The 24,630-nt window shown below is 42.0% G+C and overlaps 2 protein-coding genes across 4 annotated transcripts in view; both read right to left on the bottom strand.

The window, feature by feature from the left end:
• Positions 1-151: 151 nt before the first annotated feature.
• On the bottom strand, positions 152-19,891 carry LOC125310712 (stimulated by retinoic acid gene 8 protein homolog). Of its 3 annotated transcripts, none has more exons than XM_048268352.1 (9): positions 19,804-19,891; positions 18,958-19,157; positions 17,246-17,321; positions 16,341-16,422; positions 15,645-15,839; positions 11,271-11,556; positions 9,888-9,949; positions 4,046-4,157; positions 152-479 (listed from the first exon to the last, which is right to left on the bottom strand). In XM_048268352.1, exons 2-9 carry the CDS (start codon positions 19,150-19,152, stop codon positions 393-395), a joined length of 1,095 nt encoding a protein of 364 aa, XP_048124309.1. In that variant the 5' UTR covers positions 19,153-19,157; positions 19,804-19,891; the 3' UTR covers positions 152-392. The 3 variants fall into 3 exon arrangements, with proteins under 3 accessions (XP_048124309.1, XP_048124306.1, XP_048124308.1); XM_048268349.1 differs by lacking the exon at positions 19,804-19,891 and adding an exon at positions 19,669-19,754; XM_048268351.1 differs by lacking the exon at positions 19,804-19,891 and adding an exon at positions 19,675-19,742.
• A 1,743-nt stretch (positions 19,892-21,634) lies between these two features.
• Positions 21,635-24,630, bottom strand: part of LOC125310906 (potassium voltage-gated channel subfamily A member 1) — a 36,129-nt gene continuing 33,133 nt past the window's right edge. Inside the window, exon 2 of the mRNA XM_048268697.1 lies at positions 21,635-23,423. The gene's annotated coding sequence lies outside the window, so the exon portion shown is untranslated. The remainder of the gene's footprint in view (positions 23,424-24,630) is intronic.

The following is a 24,630-nucleotide window of genomic DNA, read 5'->3' on the forward strand; positions in this document are numbered from 1 at the left end:
CTGTAAATAATCTTTGCAATGTTTTGCAAGCATTAAAACAACACTAGAATAACACTGTAAATGGCTCATTGAATAAGTAGACTCCCAATTGCCTGATTACTACACATGAAGATAAATCAAATACTCATATTTGTTAAAAAATTATGCATTTATTAAGAAAAACATATATGCTGCCATAAGTATGCTAACACATCAACTGAGGAAAACATCATAATATAAGATTTAGTTGAAAACATGGCAACATATTTTAAAAACAAAAACAAAAAACAAAGCCTGTAAACAATCCGCACTTCTACATCATCTAGATGGGTTCGACAACACAATTAACGAGTGCTCTTAAAAATCAACATCCACCAGATAAGTAGCAGGAATGAGGCAGAGGGTTGGAGGGGTCACAGCAACGGGGGCGACAACGGTTCTCCAAAGCTCTCAGAGCAATTGAGGAAAAGCTCCTGGTACTCTGCAGTCATGCACAGTTCCTAACAAATACAATGAGTTAATTAATTAAATGAAGTATGGGGCAGCTTTCAATGTGTGCATTATATTTTGTACATTTCCGACTCCAATCTCCAGAGTGAACAGACCAACTTATTTTTGTCAGTCCGCTGTATTTATAGTTGTACATTCTTTGTGTGAGTGCAAACATGCTTTTCAGCGTATCCATGGAACGCATACAATCTCTATTAAACCTAACCTAACCAGAGGGTTAGATTTTCACCATCTTAAAGGGAAACTTGGCAGGATTTCCCCCTCTGCTGAAGAAATTGTGCATTATGCTATTTCAAACTGTGGAAAAGGGTAACGATAAAGCACATGGATTTGTTTACAAGCTAGCAAACCGGTTAGCGTAAGTTCGGCAGACTATGTGGATGGTACAAGGTAAGAAACACGATTTAAAACGAGTTTCTTGTTTCTCACTTCTCTTTCCAGGACGGTAGTCTCAATGTTGCAAGGTTGGTTTTCCGCCTGGGGACGCTAGGGGCAGCGGGAAAAGTCACCATTTTCACCGGAACAGGTCATTTAACCATCCAAATGATTTCTAAACAGGTTTATTACGTTGAAATAGTTGCCAAGTTCCCCTCTTAGCATAGGTATTCAGGCACCACTATAAACAGCAGTACTACTCACTTACATATATTACACAGGGGTGATACTATTTATATTAAAGTAATATTTTCTATCTCTTTTTTATAGTTCAGAAAGAACATTAACAGGTATAATTACACCACGTGTGGCAATGACTCATACTGTGGGACCACAACACAGAAACATCTTTTTAATTCAAATGAATTTCAACTCCTAGTGGTGCAACAGTCCAAGGTTGATACATGATCTGTAAGGACCACCCCACCCCACAGCTTGCGACGCAGGTGAACCGCATGGACTGCTGCAAAACGTTGAACTGTGGCTGTGTTAGAGCTGTCAGGGAGCTGTGTGTGCTCTCTCTCTCTCTCTCTCTTCTCAAACTCCTACGAACACACACACCCACACAGAGCGCTGATAGGCTGCAGGGAAATGCTGGTGGGCTCCAGCAGTGTTGCTATGAGTGTAGGGCTACAACGTGCATGTTAGTCTGCGGTGCAACGACCAGGTTTCGGAAATAATAAGAAATAATAGATGTACCACTGCAGTCACATCTGCGTATGGAACCTTGGAAGGGTGTACCGTGTAACGTAGCATCCCTAGTGTACATTAAAGGCATTATAGAATACATTAAATAGAATCATACCATTAGATCAGTGTTTCTCACACACCGGGGGCCAGGGACCACTGGTGGTGGGCAAACTATCCCAAGTGGTCCTCGTTGTTTGCAATATTGAACCAACTTGTAAATCCAAACATTTCTGCAACACTGCTGTAAGGAATTAATCCTGCCGAATTGTATGAGTGATATCCTTTTTCCCAACCAAGATAAAGTTTTGATGTTCTGATGGCAGGCCAGACGGTTTGGCGCCAGGTGAGGTGTGAAACACCAACGATCATAGAATGGGTTTTGGGGGTAAGCCATTGAAAACCATCCCAGCAAAAGATGTGAGGTTAACTGAATTATCATATACATAGGACAAAATGCTATCTGGGTAGAAGCCAGATTAATTTGCATTGAGACCAGCATATAATGACTTGAGTTGGTAACTTTTAGTTAGTTCATTGAGACAGGACAAAGTAGTTCACCCAGAGAGGACGAAGGAGAGAGAACTCCAGAGAATATGCCGAGGGCAGGTATAGGTTGAACCTTTGTGAACTTTTGTGAACCTTTCTACCATTTTACACTGGAATAAACCACTTTGCTGTATCAATCCGAAGAAGAGAAAACCTTTCCTATTTTTTTCTTACACTGCCTATGCAAGCTATGCCAGTTTAAATAATATGAATCCTCTGACACAATAAGCAAGGTCAGGCCTGTCGCTAGAAGGCAAGCAAACCAAGCAATTGCTTGGGGCCCCGAGCTGGCCAGGGGCCACAAGACAACGACTGGTTAAGAATAAAATGCAACGACAAACTGTGAGCGCCCCTTTGATAGTCAATGCAGTAAAGTGCAACAACACTGTTACCGGCAATACCAGGATCCCCCTCAAGGGGGCCCCTCTCAGTAGTCGCTGACAGCAGCCAGCCAGACAGGTTCGTGATCTCTGCTGCCGCGAAAATATAAACATCGGCAGTCATAATGAAGCGGAGTTATGCGTCCGGAAGCCGGAAAAGAAAGAGAAAGGAAGAGGATGACGAGAAAAAACAAGATAGTGGTAAGTGATAAATTACACTGGATAAAATAGCTCTACTTGTCTTGTACAAATGGTGTAATGTCACAGCAGGAAGGCTAGCCTAGCAAAAAATGTTTATGTTAACTACCTGCCTGACGGCCCATGCTGCTTGTAACAAACTAGAACAGTCGGCACAACTTTTTTTTTCTCGAACGGACGGAATATGGTTATATACTGTAATATGTGTGTTAACGGGATAAGGTAGACGCAGACCTGTTCCAGAATCACTGTTTATCGTATTTAATGACATAACATTGCTATAGCTTTGTAATAGGTTTTGATGAAAGTGGCATAGCTTCTCTGCTATACTAACTATTTGACCGTGATAATCTATTTACCAAATGGGGTTAGGAAATCCACACGATAAATTCATCGATGCATCAAAGCAGACTGGAACATTCATGTCTAGCAGTATTCATGCACGCCAGCTGTTTACTGTCTTTAAAGCACCAGGTGCGTCTGTCTAATTCTCAAACAGCAGAATGCTTAAATGCTATGTTAAGCTACAAGTAGGCCTAAGTCAATGTATAACATTAGCTTGGGATGTTTTTACAGTAAGCATTGGTAGTTGTGAAAGCAGCTGCATCCCTTCTAAATATCAAAATATGGAAATGCTAACATATCTTTTCTTTCTCCCTCAAGGTGCTTTGCTTAAATTTCTCAGCCCTCAGGCTCTTCCTAAGGATACCTCCACTGATGAAGGTAGAGTGAATTTCTCTCACTGAGCTGAGCTGTTAATGACCTTTTCCAATATGCTAACAGTGAAATGGAAACGTACTTCACAGGTAATTTCAGATTTGTTTTCAATTATTTTCCAAGGTACACCATCAACTTCATCCTCCATTCATGAGGAAGAAGCTGACATTGGATTTTATGGTACGTTCAAATGTTCAAAATGTTCAAAACTACTGGACAGTATATATATGCAACAGCAGTATTTGCACTGTCAACATTTTGTATTTATATAAAGTGTGGGTGAACTTAAATTGTATGGCTATGCTGTGGTTCCTGTAGGCTTTGCGTGCGGTGGGGGGGACCATTTTGCTTGGGGCCCCCAAATTCCTTGAAACGGTCCTGAGCAAGGTGGTTCAGTCAGTAGGCCTATTGTGTAATATACTGTTGAAGTGTTGAAGTAGGTCTACTCTTTTTTTTTTAGCTAGGTGGTCCATGAGTTTTTTTTTTTTTTTTTTTTTTTTTTTTTTTTTTTTGGGTTAAGTGGCCCTTGAAAAAGTTTGAGAAACACTGCATTAGATAAGCAAATGTCTACTAGTAAATGGCAAACCCACCTCTGTGAACTCCAGCTCTGTGGACATGTGGCCCTTGACAAAACCCATGATGTCCTTGTAGATCTCCCTCAGCCTCTCGAAATCTCCTCCAGATGACGGCAGCGGCTCAGGGCTGTGGACACACACATGCGCAGCTCTAACTATGTGCAGCACACAGAGCACCACATCATTCTACTGCTCTCAGCATGCAGTACAGTACACACTCAATGCATCAACGTCATGCAACAAAGGGATTAATTAACCAGGTAAATCAGGTTTTTATTTACGTATTTACTTTATAATTCCGCCTAGGATTTTAATTTTGACTCTCTCTCCTCTGCCTGCAATGCAGGCATGACTACTGTTACTGTTAGTACAAACACTGAATACCATTTTTGGAAAGGAAAGAACGGGTATACATTTGCAATTTTTCTGCAGAGCTGCAGAGAGAGCGAAACTGCAGAGTGTGTGTGTGTGCAAGTTTCTCGGTGACTCCTCTTAAAAAGACAGGTGGCTTCAATTCCCATTTTGCTCAGATCCACGCCTGTGCCAGCGGGGGGTACAAGAGGGATTATGGGTAGTGGGTAGCGTGGGGGTGGCATAGGCGTCGGGGAGGAGGACTAGAGCCATGAATCCCTTGCCTGCACACGTCCTGCTGATTAGCCGTTAGCTTCAGGCACTGTGAGTGCTGAGCAGGGTATCGATCGCAAGGGCCCTGTGCTGAGAACTAGCTGTGTGTGTGTGTGAGTGTGTGTTTGTGTGAGTGTGTGAGTGTTTGTGTGTGTGTTTGTGTGTGTGTGTGTGTGTGTGTGTGTGTGTTTGTGTGTGTGTAAGGAGGACATGAGATGCAAGGCAGGCCAAGTAGCAAGCTCCCTGGCCGTTTGTTTGGACGGCCAATTAAAATGAGATCCTTGACAAATTAGGGGAGATTCATCTCCTAATGACGCCCCCTTTCGCCCTCTCTCCCAATGCCCCTCTTCACTTCAGTTCCACACCACTGTGAATTAGTGATGGGCTTCAGGGATCTTCAGCCTGCTATTTAACTAAGGAGGAGGCCAATTAAAGTGGCTCTTTTTTATAAAAAAAAAGAAGAAAAAAGCTGTTCTTTTGCTTCTCTTGGCCGAGAGAGAGAGAGACACACACACTCACAAAGACAGAGAGAGAGAGAGAGAGAGAGGTTGGTGAAGTTAGTTGTGTCCTGAATTTACCTTAAAAAAAAAAGAGAGTATTCCAATGACTGCCTAACATTAGAATTTCTTTACACCTCCATGGAATTGCAGTGCGGGCCTACGTGTAATTGGAGAGGACTTTGTGACGTAGCATGAATAATTCATTGACCTGGCCTGAGCGACCCCGGTCCTTGAAAGGTCCAGCGTGACGTGCGATTGACTACGTATTAAAACCTTAGCATGGCAGGAAGTACTGCCGCTTACGGCCTCTGCTTCCCTTAGTGCTTTCAATTACAATGACTAATGGCGCTTTTAGGAGGTTACAAGCATTTGAATAATGCAATTACCAACATTTTAAATGGTAGGACATCGCTTGGCTTTTTTCAAACCACGTTTGCATAGATTGAGTCCAGGAAAGAGAGTTATTGTACAGTATGTGATTATTAGCTAATTGTGTGCTAACAATTGGACACAGCAGACCTAAATGTAATTAATTTGTGCGGTTTGTTTTTATTTCATTCATGAGTGTAGAAAAAAAATAACTGTTAATGGACTTTTTGTGTAACTATATTAATATTCACTATGGGAAATACATTTTGGACAGCTGTTTAGCTTGATTTTTTTTGCTCAAGGAAACAATTAGATTTTTCATCTAGCACAAAAGTTAATGTCCTCAATGCATTGGACTGAGTATTGAGTTGGAATGCATTTGGAATTACATGCATTTTGATGAAAGTACACATTAAAGTTATATATTAACTTTCCTAATGCATGTGCGGGTGTGTTAGTGTAAAGATATGTGTACAAGAAGGATTGTGCAAACAATTGCATGCTACTGTATGATGGCTTACATGCATATGGTTATTTCTGTATGTGGTAGTATATGTGTAAGGTCTATACCTACAGGTGAGCATAGGAATGTGTGTGTGCATATGTGTTGCTGTAACTATAGGAGAATTTGTGAATGTGTAACAATTGTCTGATTATGTAAGCCCCTCATGACTCTTTCACTAAGTTCACTAGAGTAAGAACACAGGGTGGGTCTATGCATGTGTAAGTGTATTTATACATGTGTAAGTATATGTCCTTGTGTGTGTGTGTGTGTGTGAGTGTGAGTGTGTGTGTGTGTGTGTGTGTGTGTGTGTGTGTGTGTGTGTGTGTGCATGGCATGCTGTGGTCCTGAAGGAGCCAAGCATCTGACGGTGATTGATTGCTTCAATCGGGCCACTGCAGACAGTCTCCATTAGAGCTCTACGTGAGGAGACACTCTGTGCCTACGGGACAGCGCCTCCACCCACTCTGCCTCGTTCTCCCCCACCCCAACACCACCGCCACAAACACCACCTCCAACACCACCCCATCCCCAAAGGTGTGCTTCAGCAAACATCCCTCATGCAAGACACTGAATAGCACACTCATTTAAACACACACAAACACACTCACATAAGCACGCATATACACATACACACACACACACACATCCTCCCTCACTGACGAACACTCTCTCTCTTTCTCTCTCTCTCTCTCTCACACACACACTCTCTCTCCGATACACACACACACACACAAACACACTCAGAGATAGATCATTTTCAGTAACTGATGTCCAAAATGACACTCCTGGGTCCGTCCTCCGGCTTCCATTTTGGGCGTGCTTGAGTGAGAGCCTCTCTATACTGTTTTGCATTAGGCATGAGCCCCCACTGCCCTGAGCGCCCCCCACCCCGACGTTACACGGCGCGGGCAAGCTGTTTCGTACGGTGATGGGTGCAGAGCGAGGTTAAGGTCGAGCGAGGCAGAGCTGTCCGCACATGTCTATTGTGAAGATGAGCAATTCAAATATACAAACTTCGCAGCTTCGCACTCACACATACACACACACACACACACACACACACACACACACACATACACACACCTCTGTATGATGACACAGTGTGTTTTTTTTTATGCCACTGCAAACTCAAGAGTTTGCACATTTGCAATTCAGCTGAAGGTGAGTGGGCAGCCTTAAGGCCCATTCACACCAAGAACGATAACGATAACTATAACTATAACCATAACGATAAAAAGCGTTCACACTGAACAACGATAAACAAAGTCTCTCCTTGTGTTAATAAATGTGACGGCTAAAATTCGATGGGTTCTGATTGGCTATTACCATTTTATCGTTGTGAAAATCGCTCTGAAAGTGATCCCCAACGATATCGTTCTTCATGTCGTTATCGTTATAGTTTATGTGTGAACGTCGTCATTCATATTAACGAGAACGATATTTATTTATCGTTATCGTTATCGTTATCGTTCTTGGTGTGAATGGGCCTTTAGTGTTTTAAACTGCCGTGACACCCACATATTCTTCTTCTTTTTCTTCCTTTCATAAAAGACCCTTCCGACGTTGTAAAAGGATCACACTTCACTCTCACACTTGCAAACTAGTGGCTCAAAAATAACTTGCTGCTGTCACAGCTCATAAATTATGGATAGTGTCTGCGCATTCTTGCAGAAATCTATTCTGTCCGTCCCTCCCTGTCAATAGCAATAGCAAGCAGCCCTGTGAGATTACTATTACTTTCAGTGTGATTTGTCTCTGGGTGGCAGACGGAGAGAGAGGGGGGCGAGGTGTGTGTGTGTGTGTGTGTGTGTGTGTGTTGCAGAGGGACAGCAGCAAACACATGTATATGTGGGGGGGAGAGAGAGAGGGCAGGAGAGGGAGGGGAGACCGCATCAGAGAGTGTGTGTGCGAGAGAGAGACAGAGATAGAGGGAGTGAAAGAGATAGAGAAAGAGCGAGAGAGAGGGACTGAGGCACAAAAGAGAGGGAGTAAGACAGAGACAGAGAGAGAGAGAGTGAGGGAGACATAAGAGAGAAGCTGTGCTGGTGGCGATGCTGCTGTGACAGAAAAATCACAACTACTAAGGGTGAGGTAGAGAGAGGAAGGCTGTTCCATCTTAATCTCTGTCTTGTCTATCTGTCTGTCTACCTACCTATCTATCTATCTATCTATCTATCTATCTATCTATCTATCTATCTATCTATCTATCTATCTTCTCATGGACTGAGTGAGTGCACAAAGGGATGGAGACAGAAGAGAGGGGCAATGGGGGAAAGAAGGCTGGCTCAGGACCACAGAAACAAACATGCAGAGCAGCACACGTGTTCTCGTCACGTGGGGTGGGGAAGAGCGACTGGAGCATGAGAGAGTGTGAGGACCTGAGAGAGAGAGAGAGAGAGGGAGAGAGAGGACCTGAGAGAGAGAGAGAGAGAGAGAGAGAGAGAGAGAGAGAGAGGGAGAGAGAGAGAGAGAGAGAGAGAGAGAGAGAGGACCTGAGAGAGAGAGAGAGGGAGAGAGAGAGAGAGAGAGGACCTGAGAGAGAGAGAGGACCTGAGAGAGAGAGAGAGAGAGAGAGAGAGAGAGAGGACCTGAGAGAGAGAGAGAGAGAGAGGACCTGAGAGAGAGAGAGAGAGAGAGAGAGAGAGAGAGAGAGAGAGGGAGAGAGAGAGAGAGAGAGAGGACCTGAGAGAGAGAGAGAGAGAGAGGACCTGAGAGAGAGAGAGAGAGAGAGAGGACCTGAGAGAGAGAGAGAGAGGACCTAGCGAGAGAGAGAGAGAGAGAGAGAGAGAGAGAGAGGGAGAGAGAGAGGACCTGAGAGAGAGAGAGAGAGAGAGAGGAGCGAAGGTGTGAGTTCTGTGGAGAGAGGAGGTGTGAGACAAAGCTGGTGAGAAGAAAGAGAGAGAGGCAGACTCGGGAGTTAGGGCTTCAGATGATGGCCATGACTGTCTCTGTCTCTACCAATTCATTTCTGATGGAGATGTTAGGAAGGGATGGAGGCATCACTCTCGGCGAGGCAGACATTGACGCTGACTGACAGTCAGGCGCGTGAAGTCGTCACCCGCGTTCATGTCTCAAGCACTGGCTTTGCCGCCTTGGGGTTCAACCGAGGACTCTGAACTTTTTTTTGGTCCCCATGCAAACTTCTGCCCAGTCCGACGGTAAAGACTAGAGAAAAACAACGAACTTACATGACATGAATTGATCCACATCTTTTTTTTTTTTTTTACATTTTCAATAGCATATACAACTCTCCTGTGTACTCATTGACAAGGGAAACCATACACCAGCTGCTGCCAGCAGAACAGGCTGTCTGCCGACAGGCTGCTGCTTTTGGACCACTGTTTTGAAGTCCCACTCAAACAATAACAGAAGCAACTGTCTAGACTTTTCAGTGGCAGTCTCACAAAGCATTCATTCTTCTGTGGAGTTACATCATAATTGGGGTGACTGAGTTCTTGCTCTCGCTTCATCAAACAGAATTCCTGTCCTGGACTGACTGTTGAGTTTCAAATTGTCTTTATACAGCAAATAAGTGAATGTTATGAACTTTGCGTTCAGTTTAAATTTAATTTCATTTTTGGACCTAACATAAAAAACCAACATATACTTCTAGAAAGAAGAAAGTCATATTTATTTAATAAAAGTGAGTTAATTCCAGAATGTCTACACACATTACTATTCCAGACCTAACCAATTCACACCTTTCAGTCAACCTTACAGACTTCAGACATTTCTGAGACCTGTCACAGAGCAGTCTAAGAGTGTTAGCAGGAGAGTAGAGAAGAGGAGTGATATGATAGTGGGCGAGATGTCAAACTGGGAAAGAGGGTGTGTGAAGCTGATGGAGACGGAAGGTTACCTGGCCTGGGAGCTGGAGTCCATGTCCTTCCTGACCACATCATAGGCATCCTGGAGCAGGTCCTGATAAACCGCACAAACAAAACACACTCAGCAACCCAAAACGCACATCAGACAAAAACATACTCTGCTATCAACATACATAGCACTCCAGGGGATTGTTTTTTACAGAAAACCTCAATTACAAAATGCTACATTTAATCTTGCATGTTTCATTCCTGGACATGTCTTTGACATAGAACTAGTTACAGTTCTCTTTTTATTATTCCCCCCGTTCCTAATTCCAGATCCACCAAGACCGTACTTAATCCTTTATTAAGATGCCAAGAGAAAGAGACCTGTTGCTTTGTATTCTATGAAGAGGCAGGAGCCAATAACATTAAGGGCTTTCTCTTCCCCCATTTTTCTCATGCACCTAGACTGTGCAGTGCTTTACATGAGAACAATGCCTTTGTCCAGTACTTTCAAACGAGCATACACTGCGCTGTCCTCCAGGGCTTACATGGTGAGCTATTTTGGGCCTTATTCAGACGCGTATTTTCTGGGCCTCTAAAGATTGGCTAGACATGTTCCTGGCACCCAATTTCAGTCCATAAATGCCCCTAAAAACCCCTAAAAAAACTGGCATTGCCTCCACTCTCACAAGAAAACAATGGTGGTGACGACATGACAACAACAACACCAAAAAAATAAATAAATAACTCAAGCAATCCAAGCGTCCTACTTGTGCACAGGTGGTGGAAAAGAGATTTCCTGATGGACGGCTTATTCCCAGGTCTCCTCTCTTGCTCCCCCCCCTCTCTCTCTCTCTCTCTATTTTTCTCTATTTCTTCCTCTCTTTCTATCTGTCTCTCTCTCTCTCCCTCCCTCCCTCCCTCCTCTCTCTCTCTCTCTCTCTCTCTCTCTCTCTCTCTCTCTCTCTCTCTCTCTCTCACACACGCGCAGCAGCATGGCAGATTAAGTGATGGCATCTGTCCGGAGAGCGTCCTGCTGGCACGTCCAGTGGTGGCTGGCGAAGCGCGCTGTGCGGGCGCGCGGCTCTTTGCTCTCTGCCGCGGCCTGATAAGGCATCTCGCCTCTGGCCAGAGATAAACAGCCCCGCGCTGTCTCTGGCTGGACAGGGAGTGGGAGAGAGGAGGAGGAGGAGAAGAAGGAGGAGGAGGACGAGTGACACACACACACACACATACTCATACACACACATACAAAAACACACAGACACACACCCATGCCCAGTGTTTTCATGCAAACACACACATACAAACAAACAAGCATATGTTCTTACATGCACATCGATGCTATATGCATATGTTCACACACACACATCCTTATGAGAGCAGGTGTGACACACTCACAAGGCTAGCCAACACAGTCTCGCGCTCACCTCCTGCAGCAGGGAGGACGGGGATGCCTCCTCCTGGCTGGGGAACTGGGACGACTCCTGGGAGCAGTCCTCCTCGGCGGGGGCCTCCTTCAGGAAGCAGCAGCCCATCCAGGCGTACGGGCTGGCTCCCAGGGTGCACTGCTGGAAGGCGGCGCGGCGCTCCGGCGGCAGGTTGCTCCACAGGCCCGAGATGGCCTCCGACACCACGGCCAGACCCGTCTGCTCCGGGGCCAGCACCCCGCTGCGCACCAGCAGCTCTAACGTCTGCCGGTAGAAGTACAAGTACCTGCACCCAAACACAGACACACCAATCAGCATACATGTAACAGATATACAAGTACCGGTGTTATACGGTAACTGGTTTTCATGTTAACTAGCTGGACTGTTTACTTTGCCTCTGGAGTTAACGTAACCGTCCCCTTCTCTTGCAGGTGTGTTCAGCTGATTTAGCCTCCGATACCTGGCCGCAGATTCGTCTGTTTAACTGAAGTTCAAATAGAAATGTTTGTGATGCTGCACTGCTGTTTAATAAAGCTTTACAACACAATGTGTCGGTGTTGGAAGTCAGGTTGTCTGTAGTAGGCTAGGCTATATGCGCTGGACCATGAATATGCCACCAAATAAACAAAACTAAATAAACTCCACGTGGGTCTCGAACCACTACTAAATTAAACTACTTGCATGATAACCTGACATTAACCTGCTTGCGCCACTAACCAGGCTGACACTTCCCACTGAAATTGGCCATACTTATTTACTAGGCCTACAAGTAAAAGAGGTCCCCTAGTATGTTATTGTGTTTGTAGCAGGTTAACACAGTGGATCATGGTAACTGGCTACTGTGTTATCTTGCTACATTGCCCAAGCCATTTAGACCTTCAAAGTAGGCTATAGCCTAGGCTTAATGGTTTTTACGTTTCACTGACTGCTGGTCAGGCTGCCCGTGGCCACCTAGTCTTCAGCCTAAATTGAGGAAGCATTGCTGGTCTAAAAATGTATACATTTAAAAAACTGTGAATGGCGAGGATTGAACCCGTAGGCTAGACTAAAAAAACATTGTCAACGCATCAACCTGTTGAGCCACATGCAACTTATCACTTGATAAGAAATAAATTATTAAAATATGTATAGGCTAAATCCAATACATCTCAAACCTATGTTAACATGTCAAAACACGAACGTAAATAGCCTAGGCCTACGTGTATCTTGTGATATTTGATATTACATATCTTTTGTGATATGTAAAATTTTGTGTAAAATGAAGACACAGACTTCTCCTGCACATTGTGCGTTTTAATGCGTGTTTCACGTTCGTTGTGATATGCATCAGGTTAATATGCAGATTATAGTTCTAGTTTTGTCATTCGAGTTCGAATCTCATAGTTGAACCTGTTTATTTTATTTATTTGCTGGTGTTCATAATAAGACACTTCAAGTAGAGGCTTCCACAGCCTGGCAGCAATCAGTGAAATGTTTGTAAACTGAATCATGATAGGCTACTTTGGGCAACATTGCAAGATAACACAGTAGCCAGTCACCATAATCCACTGTGTTAACCTGCTAAACACAATAACATACTAGGTGACCTCATTTACTAGTAGGCCTAGTATTACCAATTTCACTGGGAAGTGTCAACTGGTTAGTGGTGCAAGCATGTTGGTGTCAGGTTATCATGCAAGCAGTTTAATTTAGTAGTTGTTCAAGACCCACGTGGAGTTTATTTACTTTTATTTATTTGGTAGCATATTCATGGTCCAGCGCATGTAGCCTACTACAGACAACCTGACACTTCCAACGCCGACACATCGTGTTGTAAAGCTTCATTAAACAACAAAGTGGAGCATCACGAACATTTCTATTTGAACTTGAGTTAAACAGACGAATCTGCGGCCAGGTATCGGAGGCTAAATCAGCTGAACACACCTGCAAGAGAAGGGGACGGTTACGTTAACTCCAGAGGCAAAGTAAACAGTCCAGCCAGTTAACATGAAAGCCAGTTACCGGATAACACCTGCACCCAAACACAGACACACCAATCTGCATACATGTAACAGATGTACAAGTACCTGCACCCAAACACAGACACACCAATCAGCACAATAAACACCACAACACTTATCAACACAACTACAGAAGTATAAGTACCTGCCACAAATATATATACAAGCACATATATGTCTGCTTTAGACATTTTAACTGGATATGCACCCCTGAAATCAATTTGAAATGTACAGTACCTTCAAGAATTAATTCAACACGAGAACTCGATTCATATAGATATTTCGACAGACACTCCCTGGCAGCAAAATCATATACATTTCAGACATCAAGAGGAGAAGCTACTAAAAATGTACATACATCTAAACATGAATGTAACGTAGAAGCTTGATTCATTAATATATATGTGGCTACATATGGCTGAAAGTGTAGGGGTACAAGTAACGGCAATATCTTCAGGTCACAGGAAAAACACAAGACAAGAAATGTACAATACACTCAACAGACATCATTAATTTAACATAAGGATTAGATTTATACATTTATTCAGACATACATTTTGTCTGCCCATACATTTTAGATGGTTGAAGCCAGGGAAGCGCAAAAAGTAAGTCAGTACCTCCAGGTCAAAACAAAACTGTACAGCTGTTGAATAATTTGAGAATCAGGAATCACTGAATATATTTGATATTACACGGAGCAGGTCTATGTGGGCGGGGGCTCACAAGCTCATAGGCGCAGAAACCGGATGCATGCAGGCGGAAGAATGTCCCTCGGGGAGAACGACCGATTTCCAGATGACTTTCCGACAGCTCTCGATAAGACTGGGGAAGTGGCAGCGAGAGAAGAAGTTGGAAGTGCACGGGGCCATTACGGGGCGAGGCAGTCTTTTGGCAGAGCGCTGCCGACCAAACTTCTCCCCCCGCAATTCTTCTGCCAAGGTGAGCGTTGGGAAGATGGTGCAGCGTTTGTGTGCCAAGGCGGAGATTAATACAAAGCAACACCGTGTGACGTTTTGAGGTAGACTTTAATTCCCCCCTGTGAGGTCCCGATGGGGAGGGGGTCTACTGGCCGGGCGGCAGTGTTTCGTTGGCATCGCCCGACGCACATCTGTACTCGGCCGTCTTTTAATAAGAGCAATCAAGAGCAAGTGGTTCGGAGGAGTGACTAAATCATTCTCTCCTGCACTCTGAAGAACACTTGGGCAGATGGGGAAGAGGGGAGGGGGCGCAGATACCCTCCATTGGCCAAGCGCTGCCAGGTGTGCCAAGGGCTTGGCAGCGGCTGGCTCGGAAAACAAAGAGCCCTTGAGCAGCCTCTTAGGGCTAACGGCTGTGCTCTCGGCGGACAAGAACGATAACTCAGGTAAGAGTAGCCCGAACAGGAAAAAAAGACAGAATTTGCTCCTTTCTGAGCAGAAATCGCTCCTTTCTGAGCCACTTCTGAGGACACCAGGGGCAACATGTGTTTGGCGCGCTGCACAAATGGGGCTGTTACCACGCTGTGTGAGATGACAACAGATTGCATCTGGACTGTGAGAAATAATACGTCAGCGCCGACATCTCACCTCACAGCCAAATTCCCTGATTATAATGCCCAACTGATATGCAATGTGATCTGGATGATATATCAGCTTCATATTTCCCTACTCCTGTCATAACACCTGGGAAATATTTCAGCTTGAGCACAAAGCTTGAGCACAATTACTATAATTAACCATCTTAGCATTAACGACAATAAAAGACATACTCCATTATCTCAACACAATGACAGAGGACACACGTGGAAGTACTAAGGTGTCAATAAAAGGGTATGAAACACTACACAGATCCTCCACAATCACCTGTATGGGATGCTGGGGAGGGGACAGCATTCTCACATGAACCCGCAACCTAACTAAGGGATAATGGACAGCACGGTGGTCTGTTAACAGGAAATAATGAGTCGAGGTTGTAATACGGCCCGACGCGCAGCGGAGTGAAACCTCGTAGGTGCATTATTTTCTGTTAACAGACCACTGTGGAGTCCATTATCCCGCTTATTCCACTGTTGCCACTTGCGTTTTGTTCATTTCCTGTTATAATTTAAACGTTTTAATCGCTAAAACTGTCTTGTTTGTAGAACTACTTTTATCTGACACATACTGTACGTGACAGTTCCTTTAAACTTCACAACGAGCTCGAATTAATATACAAGTGTGATACGGCCAAAACAATGGATCTACTTCATAGATGTCCAAATAACATATGTTAATGCACGTTCTAAATTACGTAGGACAATGGGAAATTCAACCAAGCAGTGGAATAATAACAAGAGGCTAAATGCAACACTGATCTCCAGAAATCAATGGGATGCAGCTCCTTGAGATGAACCCACCCTTCAAACTCCTGGATGTTGGAGGCGGAAAGGCTCGAGGACTGGGAGAAGGGCGTCTCATCCGTGGGGTCGTCAGGGGAGATCTCACTGCCACTCTCCTCCAGGGCCTCCTCCTCCTCCTCCTCCTCCTCCTCCTCCTCCACGTTGGGCAACACTGAGCACCGGTACCGGCCTCGCCTACTGGAGGGCTCCAGGCTGAGAGAGGGACAGGGAGGAGAGAGATGGAGAGAGAGAAGTAGGAGATAGGGGAAGGGGAAAAGGGAGGGATAGAGAGAGAGAGATGGGTCAGGAGATGGGGGAATGGTAGAAAAGAAACAGACAAATGGGTGAAAGAGTGGAGAATGGAGGAACAAGAAAGAAAAGAAAACAGAGGGAAAGAAGGGAAGAAAGGGCAAGACGTGGAGGAAAATAAATATTAAACACAAGCATTCATGCAAGAATAAACGTCTTAAGAATACATCATGGAAGATAAGACTATGACTTTATTTCCTACGATATGGCATCACTTATGCATCTTCACTGAAACCCAGGAAATCCTCGGCTTCATGAGGACACAGACTACCATACAGAAGCAGACAAACCCATCACAGTGATGGTACCCTCAAAGTGCAAACATTATCCAGGAGGGGGCTACAAGTCTACCATGAAGTTATGCTGCCATCTGGTGGTGCAGCACTGTTATTACAAAGTGCTTACACGCAATTGGAGCAGAGCCTTCGGAAATGCTCTTGCACTTCCTCCAAAGAGTTGGGCCCTTCCTCTCTCTCCAGGTAAGACCCTTGTAATACATATAAATAACCAAAAACGTTAGTGCTGTACATTTCAGGGTCTGTTCAAAAATAACAATTTAAAATACTCTTGAACATATTGATATATACCATATATATACTACACATACCAGTCAAAAGTTTAGAAACACTTTGAAATTTCCATTCCACTCCATTATAGACAGAATACCAGCTGGATCATTTGCATTGTATTTTTAATCAGGGCAGCAGTTTTCAGATTACATTATGTGCTTATATAATTGTAAAAGGGTTCTCGACTGTTGTAGAAAGAAATGGCTGATCTTTAATGCAATATCGACATTGCCCATTATCAGCACCCATTCCTCCAATGTTGCAAAGGCACATTCAGTTTACTAATCTGATATAATTTTAAACGCCTGAGAAAACATTGGAGAACCCTTTTGCAATTATGTAAACACTTAATGTCATCTGAAAACTGTCATCTTTATATATATCTATATATATATATATATATATATATATATATATATAAAACTACTATGCAATAATTTATTCAGCTATTAGACTCCAGACAATGTTACCCTTGGGCAAATTACAATAACGTCGCTGCATGTGTAAATGTGAATTCAGCAGATTCACAAATTAACTGCACAAGATCAGGCAATATATCATTAGTGTGAATAAAGCAGATTCATGACTTATCTATGCAGGATAAGGTCAGCCACAAACTGAATCACTGAGCTACTCATTAGCGGACAGAAAAGTAGTGGGTATGATGTTGTGGGCGGATTTTGTAAATCTGTTGCAAAATAATCAATGTGGCTGTATATCCAGTCCAGCATGGATACTAACGTTTCAATGAGAGCAAATAGCTGAGGCAAGTCTCCTTCTCTTTGAGGTATCCTTTGGCATGATCCAGAATCTTCCACTGAAAGACAGGAAATCACAGCTTTAAGAAGTAATCAAGAGACATAACACAGGTTTTACATAGATCTCACTAATGATCCCACCATGATAATATAATTGTATGCTATATCATAATGTAGCATGTTTAAAATCAAACATATTGTTTTTTCATCACACTGATGGAAATCTGAGATCCATTGCTCCTGAGGAGTGACAGTGGTAAGAGACATCAAGTAATTTTTTGTCATCAAGCAAAACATCAAGCGATGCATATTTATTCATACATCAAGCAATGCATATTTTGTGCATTCTTTCATGACCTCAGCATTAAAGGTATGGAAAATGGCGGAGAAAACTACGGAGCCCGGGAGGTGTCCTTGCAAGTAATTGTTGTAGAGAATGTGTGCTCACTGTAGCAAATTTTTCTAAACTGTCATTTTTCTAAATTGTACTAGATTGTGTGTAGAATTTAGTATATTGTGTGCTCGTTTTACTACATAGCGCACTTGTTTTACTAAATTGTGATATCATTTTATTAGATTGTGTGCGCTCAATTTATTAAATCGTGCACACATTTTGCTATATCGTGCACACGTTTTACTTAGCTTTTGGTTTATTAGTAGACTATTCAAGGTGTGGGGATAGAGTCCAATTAATATCACCTTTATGTGATCTATATACAGTGGTGGATGAAGTACACAAATCCTGTACTTGAGTGAAAGTAGAGATACACATGGTCAAATGTTACTCCAGTAAAAGTAAAAGTCCTCTTTTTACATTTCCACTTGAGTGGAAGTACAAAAGTACTTGCCTTCAAATGTACTTAAGTATCAAAAGTCCTGAATTGTATTATGACTAATACAGTTGCATTTACTATTGTTGAAATGATTCGGCACAGACAGGCATTCATTGAGCCTTTCTCCTCCATTCAAGGACAAAGTCAGCTAATAATTGTTGTATGTAGAAAGAACTAAAACAAACTAATGTGATATCTTATCTTAGATACTTTTCTTTTTTGAATAAATTACACTTTCGGACCAAATCAAAGTGTTCCCTTTTGTGTTTGATAGTGTCAGATTGTTTATCATTTGCTCGATGGCGTCAAGAGGCTAGTTATGGTAACATCAATATTGTGAAAAGGGGTCAACAAGGTACAGTAAATAGTGGATATGACAATAACATAGGTTAGGCAACACCATTATTTAAAGCCTAGTTCGCTTAATAGAAAATATACATGTAAGTACACATGTATTTGGACAGTCTTTTTTTCCAAAAGGAACTTCAGCTGTTATTCAGCTGTAACAAAATATAGTGGAGTAAAAGTAAAAAGTTTAACAAAATTGAAATACTCAAGTAAAGTACAGATACATGAAAAAGTGACTTAAGTACAGTAATTGAGTAAATGTACTCAAGTAATGTCCACCACTGTCTATATACTCAAGTGTAAAAGAGTGTAAAACCGTCATGTTTATTTTAAAGCACAATACACTCCAATCCTCAGTAAAGTCAAGACGGCAAAAAGAAACAACTGGTCCAGGGTCCTCAAGAAAACACTCTTTAGCCCTCTCCACTTCCGTTTATTGCAAGGTAAGAGTCGTAGGCCTACATACATGCTTAAAATGATGGGCATTGGATATTTAAAAATCCACGGTAGTTACCTTTGCAGGAGTTTTCTTGCTGCCTGGACAGACGACCGTTTTTAAAGAATCGAAGAGACTAGCTAAGGTGGCTCGATGACGTGCTTGCAGAGCCCGTCTTCGTTGTTTTTGATGTTCATCCACCTCGACCTTCTTTTCCAGACCATATGAAGTGAGCTCTGTATCTCTGATGTTCATTGTTTTTCTGCTCGTCATTGTTTCTACATTATTAGAAAGATAATGGTGTATAACCAGGAATTTAAGATGCACACCTGCCGTACAAAATATCCAGCAAGCTAACTCAACTAATACTATGCAAGTCAACTCGGTAGCTTCTATGCTAATTTTCAAGAGACATAGTTAGCATAATGAAAGGGGCAGATAGCATGTACCACAATCGTGGCAGTAAGTTAACTTATCTTTTTTTTTTTTTAGCAAACACAAATTAAATGGTAAGGTTTACATATTTCGCTTTACATTACAGTCGTAAAGTCATCTAAATTAATTGATCAACATTATTCTCAATAGACATAAGCTTGCCTGCTAGCACGAGATAAAGCTGTTGATTAGGTAGCCTACTGTTGTTTTGGCGCTAAACCAGTAGCTAATATTATTATGCACAATAAATATTTCAAAATACTTAACACAATAGTGACCAACATAAATACATATTCAAGGATCTGCTGCTCAAAACGTTATGCATTCCATCAGTATGAATACAAATTTAGTTACCATTACTTTATGAAAATAACCTGGTAATCCCAGACACAAGATTTGGCACATTTCACAATGTTGTGTGATAAAAGGGTTCGCTCAACTCCGATTGGCTGGTTTATTGTCCATAACACGTCTCACCCATGGTCTCACCTTTTCAGTCCATGGTTCACACATTTGAGTGACTTGACCAGCAGGCTTCAAAACTACTATCACTCTCTGCAATCTTTGAATAATTGGTTGAAGAGAAGGAAAGGAAGGAAATAGCTAAAAAACCATAAATGATCTTAAAGCTGTTAGATAACAAATGCAACAAATAAGCAGTTATATTCCATTTTAAACTTGAATACGAACATCGAGCTAACTCTTGGCCGACAGTGTGTCAGACCAGTTTATTAATACAATTTGTATTTATTAAAAAAAGATAGATTAGATATTCTCTGGACAAATTCTGTTATTGCATGTACTGTGTCGCCCTCTACTGGTTTGCCTCAGCTTTGCATCTTGCATGTCTTCAGTAGTCTGCATGCAATGTAGCCCAATATAGTATTCATAAACACAAAATGTTATAATCATTTTATTTTTTTATAACTGTCATGAATCTCTGGAGCTATCAACAATTTAACAAACAGGATTGATATTTTCTCTTCTTTAAAAACACAATGTAACATTTAAAGGGATGAGGTTTTACATGTAAAAACACTTCAGCAGACATATAGATAGAGAGAACATCATAAAATTTGGCTTCAAAACCGATTTGGCAGCTTCATTTTGGGGGTGAGCATGAGGTGGACAGTCATTAAGGAAAGTAGGATGCATGGGAGGATAATGGAACAACACAAAAAACAGACTGGTTTGAGGAAGAGTCCAATAACCAGTTAACTGAGGTGGGATGGTTGGGACCTCTGCAATAATATGTGATATTGTGTGCATGTAATAATGTGGTTTCAAAAAACAACAGCTTCACTGTATGTCCTTTTGTAGGACCTAGATTAAGTGCTTTTTTTTATTTATTTTTTTTATGAACATTTTTGTTATTGTCAGTGTCATTGGACATTGAAACAGCCTGTGTTCTGAATACTCAGCTTTGCTGTTCAGATACTTTCAGATCTGTTCAGATCTCAGGTTTATAACTCAACTTCAATAAAAACAAATGTATAGTCGTATGTTGTATGTGTTCACAGGCATCATGAAGCAAATACACTATGACTGAAGATATTGTGCTGTGGAGGAGAAACTCTTAGACCTAAAGTAAGTGCTCTGATTTAATCTATGAGTGAGTCCATAGCAGACTGTCCTCACTGTAACATGGTATTTGTGTGGAATTCAGATTAAAATGAACATAAGTGCAATGAATAATAACATATTTATTACATTTTCCTTATGATGATTTGCCCTCTGCTGGAGAATGCACTTATAAATTGGTTCCATGATTCTACCATTTCTGGCAGTGAATCTAACCCATACCTGTCAACACTCCCATTTTTCCCGGGTTTCTCCCGTATTTCAAGGTCATCTCCCAGCACCCTCCTGTTTTGTTATTTCTCCCCGAAAACTCCCGTAATTTGCATGGCCATCAAACTTCATTTTAAAATCATTGATCCATTCAGGTTGCCAGGTTGTGTATGAAATACACCCTACACATACACGATCACTTAGTTTCAATTTCAACTGTTTTGTCATAGGCTAAAACCTGGCAACCCAAAACCCAAATAAGGAAGCGGGTGCCAACTTTGCAGCCTGAATCTCATCGTAAGCAAGCGGGCTAGTTGAATGGCCTACTCCAGAACTAGCTGTTGTGAAATTGTTGGGAATTTAATTGATTAACACATCACATAAACTGTTATTGAGTGTTGTTGATACACTGAACTTGTTCCTTCGGAACCAAATCTGACAGCAAGCAGCTTTGGAGTTTTAGAAGTAGGCTGCAGGCAGGCAGCTGGTGGATACATAACTGGCATGCGTAAGGTAATGGTAAGGTAAAAGCAACAACCGAAATGCAGTGTTGAAACACGTGTATGAAACGTATTAAATATGCAAACACAGATCCGGTATAAACCTGGCTAAATGTTGACAGGTATGGTCTAACCCTGAAAAATAAAACAAATCTAAGACTCTCTGAGAATCTGAATTTACACATAGACACATATGATACTACACTCCCCTTCACACTTGTTAGTGAGTGACATGGGTTGTCAGTACTTTGTGCCAAATGAATTAGCAAATTCATGAAATGGCTAAACCCTGATAATTTGTAACTGAATACATTGTATGACATTGTGCTGAATTACATTTAGCATCTAGCAAAATCTACCCTGAATCTGTCAGCTTTATTCAACAGTACTTAACAGAATAGTATAGTATTGCACTGCAAATAAATAAATCGAATCCTGTTTAGGGTTTGGGGAAGGGGCACAGGGATATTTAGTGACTTAAGCTAACATCATATCAACCAATGACAAAATACAGTACAAATAACAAGTTACCTCTAAATTGTTAATATAACATTATATGCGAGGTATTGAATGAGTTGATTGTTCAAGGATAATACATTTTCAGGAATAACGCTGGATATATCCAGACAACACAGTACAAGGTAGCAGCTTAAAGGATACAGGTTCCACATAGTCACAAAATTGCCGTTAAAGAAGGTCTTGATTACCAACATAACCCACCCAGCAAACACATGCTCATATGTGTTCACACACCAAGTAATGTATTGATATGCAGAGGGGAGTACAAAAGAACTCGAGGTTCAGCAAGAACAGGCCACAATTAGGTGGAGAATGGCTAGCTACGTCAGTAAAATCAATTCATCTGATGTAGGAAACCAAAACTTCACACAATAAACACACCAACACCTCCATCTTACTTTTGTTTGACTGTAAGATCTTCGGAGTAAGCGAGGACACACACAGTCGCACGCGCGCGCACAAACACACACACATACACACACACAGTCTTTTCAGCAGGTCATAATGGGTATCTTTGTGTGCTCCTTACCAAACAAAACCTGACGAGTACAGTTGCAGGCTATGGCTTTGGCCCTTAAATAGAGGGAGGCTCTTTTTTAAGTCTAAAAGTCCACTGTCTAAAAACCAAATGGCTGGCCTCCCTTGTGCTTAGGGACACATGCCCACTCCACCGGTAAAGAATATCATCTTATATATATGTATTTATATTTATATTTACTCTATATTCATCTTTTTTTAGAAAAATAGAGATCAGGAGGACAGTATTTAAAAAAATAAACAGACTGAGCCGAAAAACTCATCCAGAAAAAGTCTACTTCCACATTACGGCTTCACACAGAAATATATCAACTGATATTGCACAGATAGGGATTTCTTCCAATATGAAGCAAATCACTAGCACATTGTATTAATATTCAACGTTTCTCAACACAGGGGGTTAAAAGAAACAGAACTTCACATAAGACATGCCCTTGTGTTTTAGTCCGTAGAGAGGGGCGAGCTTGAACCTCTGCCATCCACAAACATCTGTAGTTCGTCCATAGGGCAAGGTGGTGCATTTTTAGTTGTCTTCTCCATCTGTGGGATTTTGTAGGTGCAGGTCAGAACAGTGTAGCACTGCTGGGGTTGATTGAAGGCACAGTATTTTTTTTGTTTTTGTGTTTGTTTGTTTTTTTTGTTTGTTTGTTGTTGTGGATTTCTTGAAAGGGTGGCGCTGGGATATGGCGCTCCTGACGTGGAAGAGAGATGTCCTCGTGGTCAGATGGCAGCGATTCTGCTCTGTTCCTCTGTTAACGGGGTCTGTGTGGGAGAGAGAGAGAGAGAGAGAGAGAGAGAGTCACAGTTAAGAAGAAAGATGGAGAGAGGTGGATATAGAGAAAAATTAGGGAAAGTGAAAAGAAATCGATTATAAAAAAAAAAGTTTGCTCAGCAATCCCCGTATATAAGCCAAGTTTTTCTAAATTAATTTAAATGACAAATAAATATCATGGCTTGTTATACTCTACTCTGAGAAGAGCAGCAACACAATAATTAAAAAATAATGAAAATAAAGATATGACTATACTGTAACTAAAGGAGTCAGAGCAGTGTCCTCAGCTTTTGGCTTCTCTTAAGGGTAGCGAAGTCTCTGCGTTTTCAGTCAGGTCATACAATAGCACAGCGCTGACTCACACATGCCATTCGATCCCGTCTTTCCACAGTGGTTCTTAAACTGGGGGTCGTCAAAAATATTGGAGGGGTCGCGAAATTATTTGCATTAATGATTAAAGACATTTTTCTAAAGGGTTTTAGTCAAAGGCTGCCACATTTTCTGACTCCAATGCCCATCTCACAACATTTCAAAACCAAATTCCACTGGTTAAAGAGAAGGGGGTCGTGAGACTTGGTCCATGTTTTTTGTGGGGTCGCCAGACAAAAAGTTTAAGAACCACTGTTCTACAGTATATTTTCTGTACATTTAAAATAATGTTATCTCTCCAAGTGAAATCACGTAAATGAAATATTCTGTGGATGCAGCCTTGTCTAAGCAAGTTTCTGTATAGTGCCCTTTCTTCTTCCCTTTGTATGTATCTTGAAAGGATCAAATCATCGATCTCCCATACAAATCCCCAACAGAGAAGGGCGAAGTAGTTGGCCTAATATGCAACATACAGCTCTATCAGTCATGACTTGATTGATGCACTTCCTTAACTCATCATTTTCACACACTACCCTTCCTCAAGTTGACTGTGTCCAACTTCTGGAAAGGTTGCTCAGTTGCGCCCTCTGTTGGTCATGTCACACTCCTGTCTCTTGTGGCCTCTCCGATTTCTATGTCATCACAATAGTGTGTGGATTGGAACACACCAAAGAGCTTGATGTTTACATTGATTGTGGGTGATGCAGTCGATGGAGCTCTTTGGGGGGTTTGTATCTGTCTAAGAATAGTAACAGCCCATCAATGCAGACCATACTCCTACACTAAATGAAAGTTTGACTGTGTGTGTGTGTGTGTGTGAAGATTCAA

This window comes from Alosa alosa, chromosome 17, assembly GCF_017589495.1.
Source record: "Alosa alosa isolate M-15738 ecotype Scorff River chromosome 17, AALO_Geno_1.1, whole genome shotgun sequence".
Classification (NCBI taxonomy): Eukaryota; Metazoa; Chordata; class Actinopteri; order Clupeiformes; family Clupeidae; genus Alosa; species Alosa alosa.

Bases quoted from the DNA above. Each gene is read 5' to 3' on its own strand.
- LOC125310712 (XM_048268352.1), bottom strand. From the start codon at position 19,152: ATGACGAGCAGAAAAACAATGAACATCAGAGATACAGAGCTCACTTCA. The intron at 15,840-16,340 runs GTAAGCACTTTG...TCCCTCTCTCAG, and splicing joins AGGCTCTGCTCCAATTGCGT to CCTGGAGCCCTCCAGTAGGC. The intron at 11,557-15,644 runs GTGGGTTCATCT...GTTTGGGTGCAG, and splicing joins AACATCCAGGAGTTTGAAGG to GTACTTGTACTTCTACCGGC.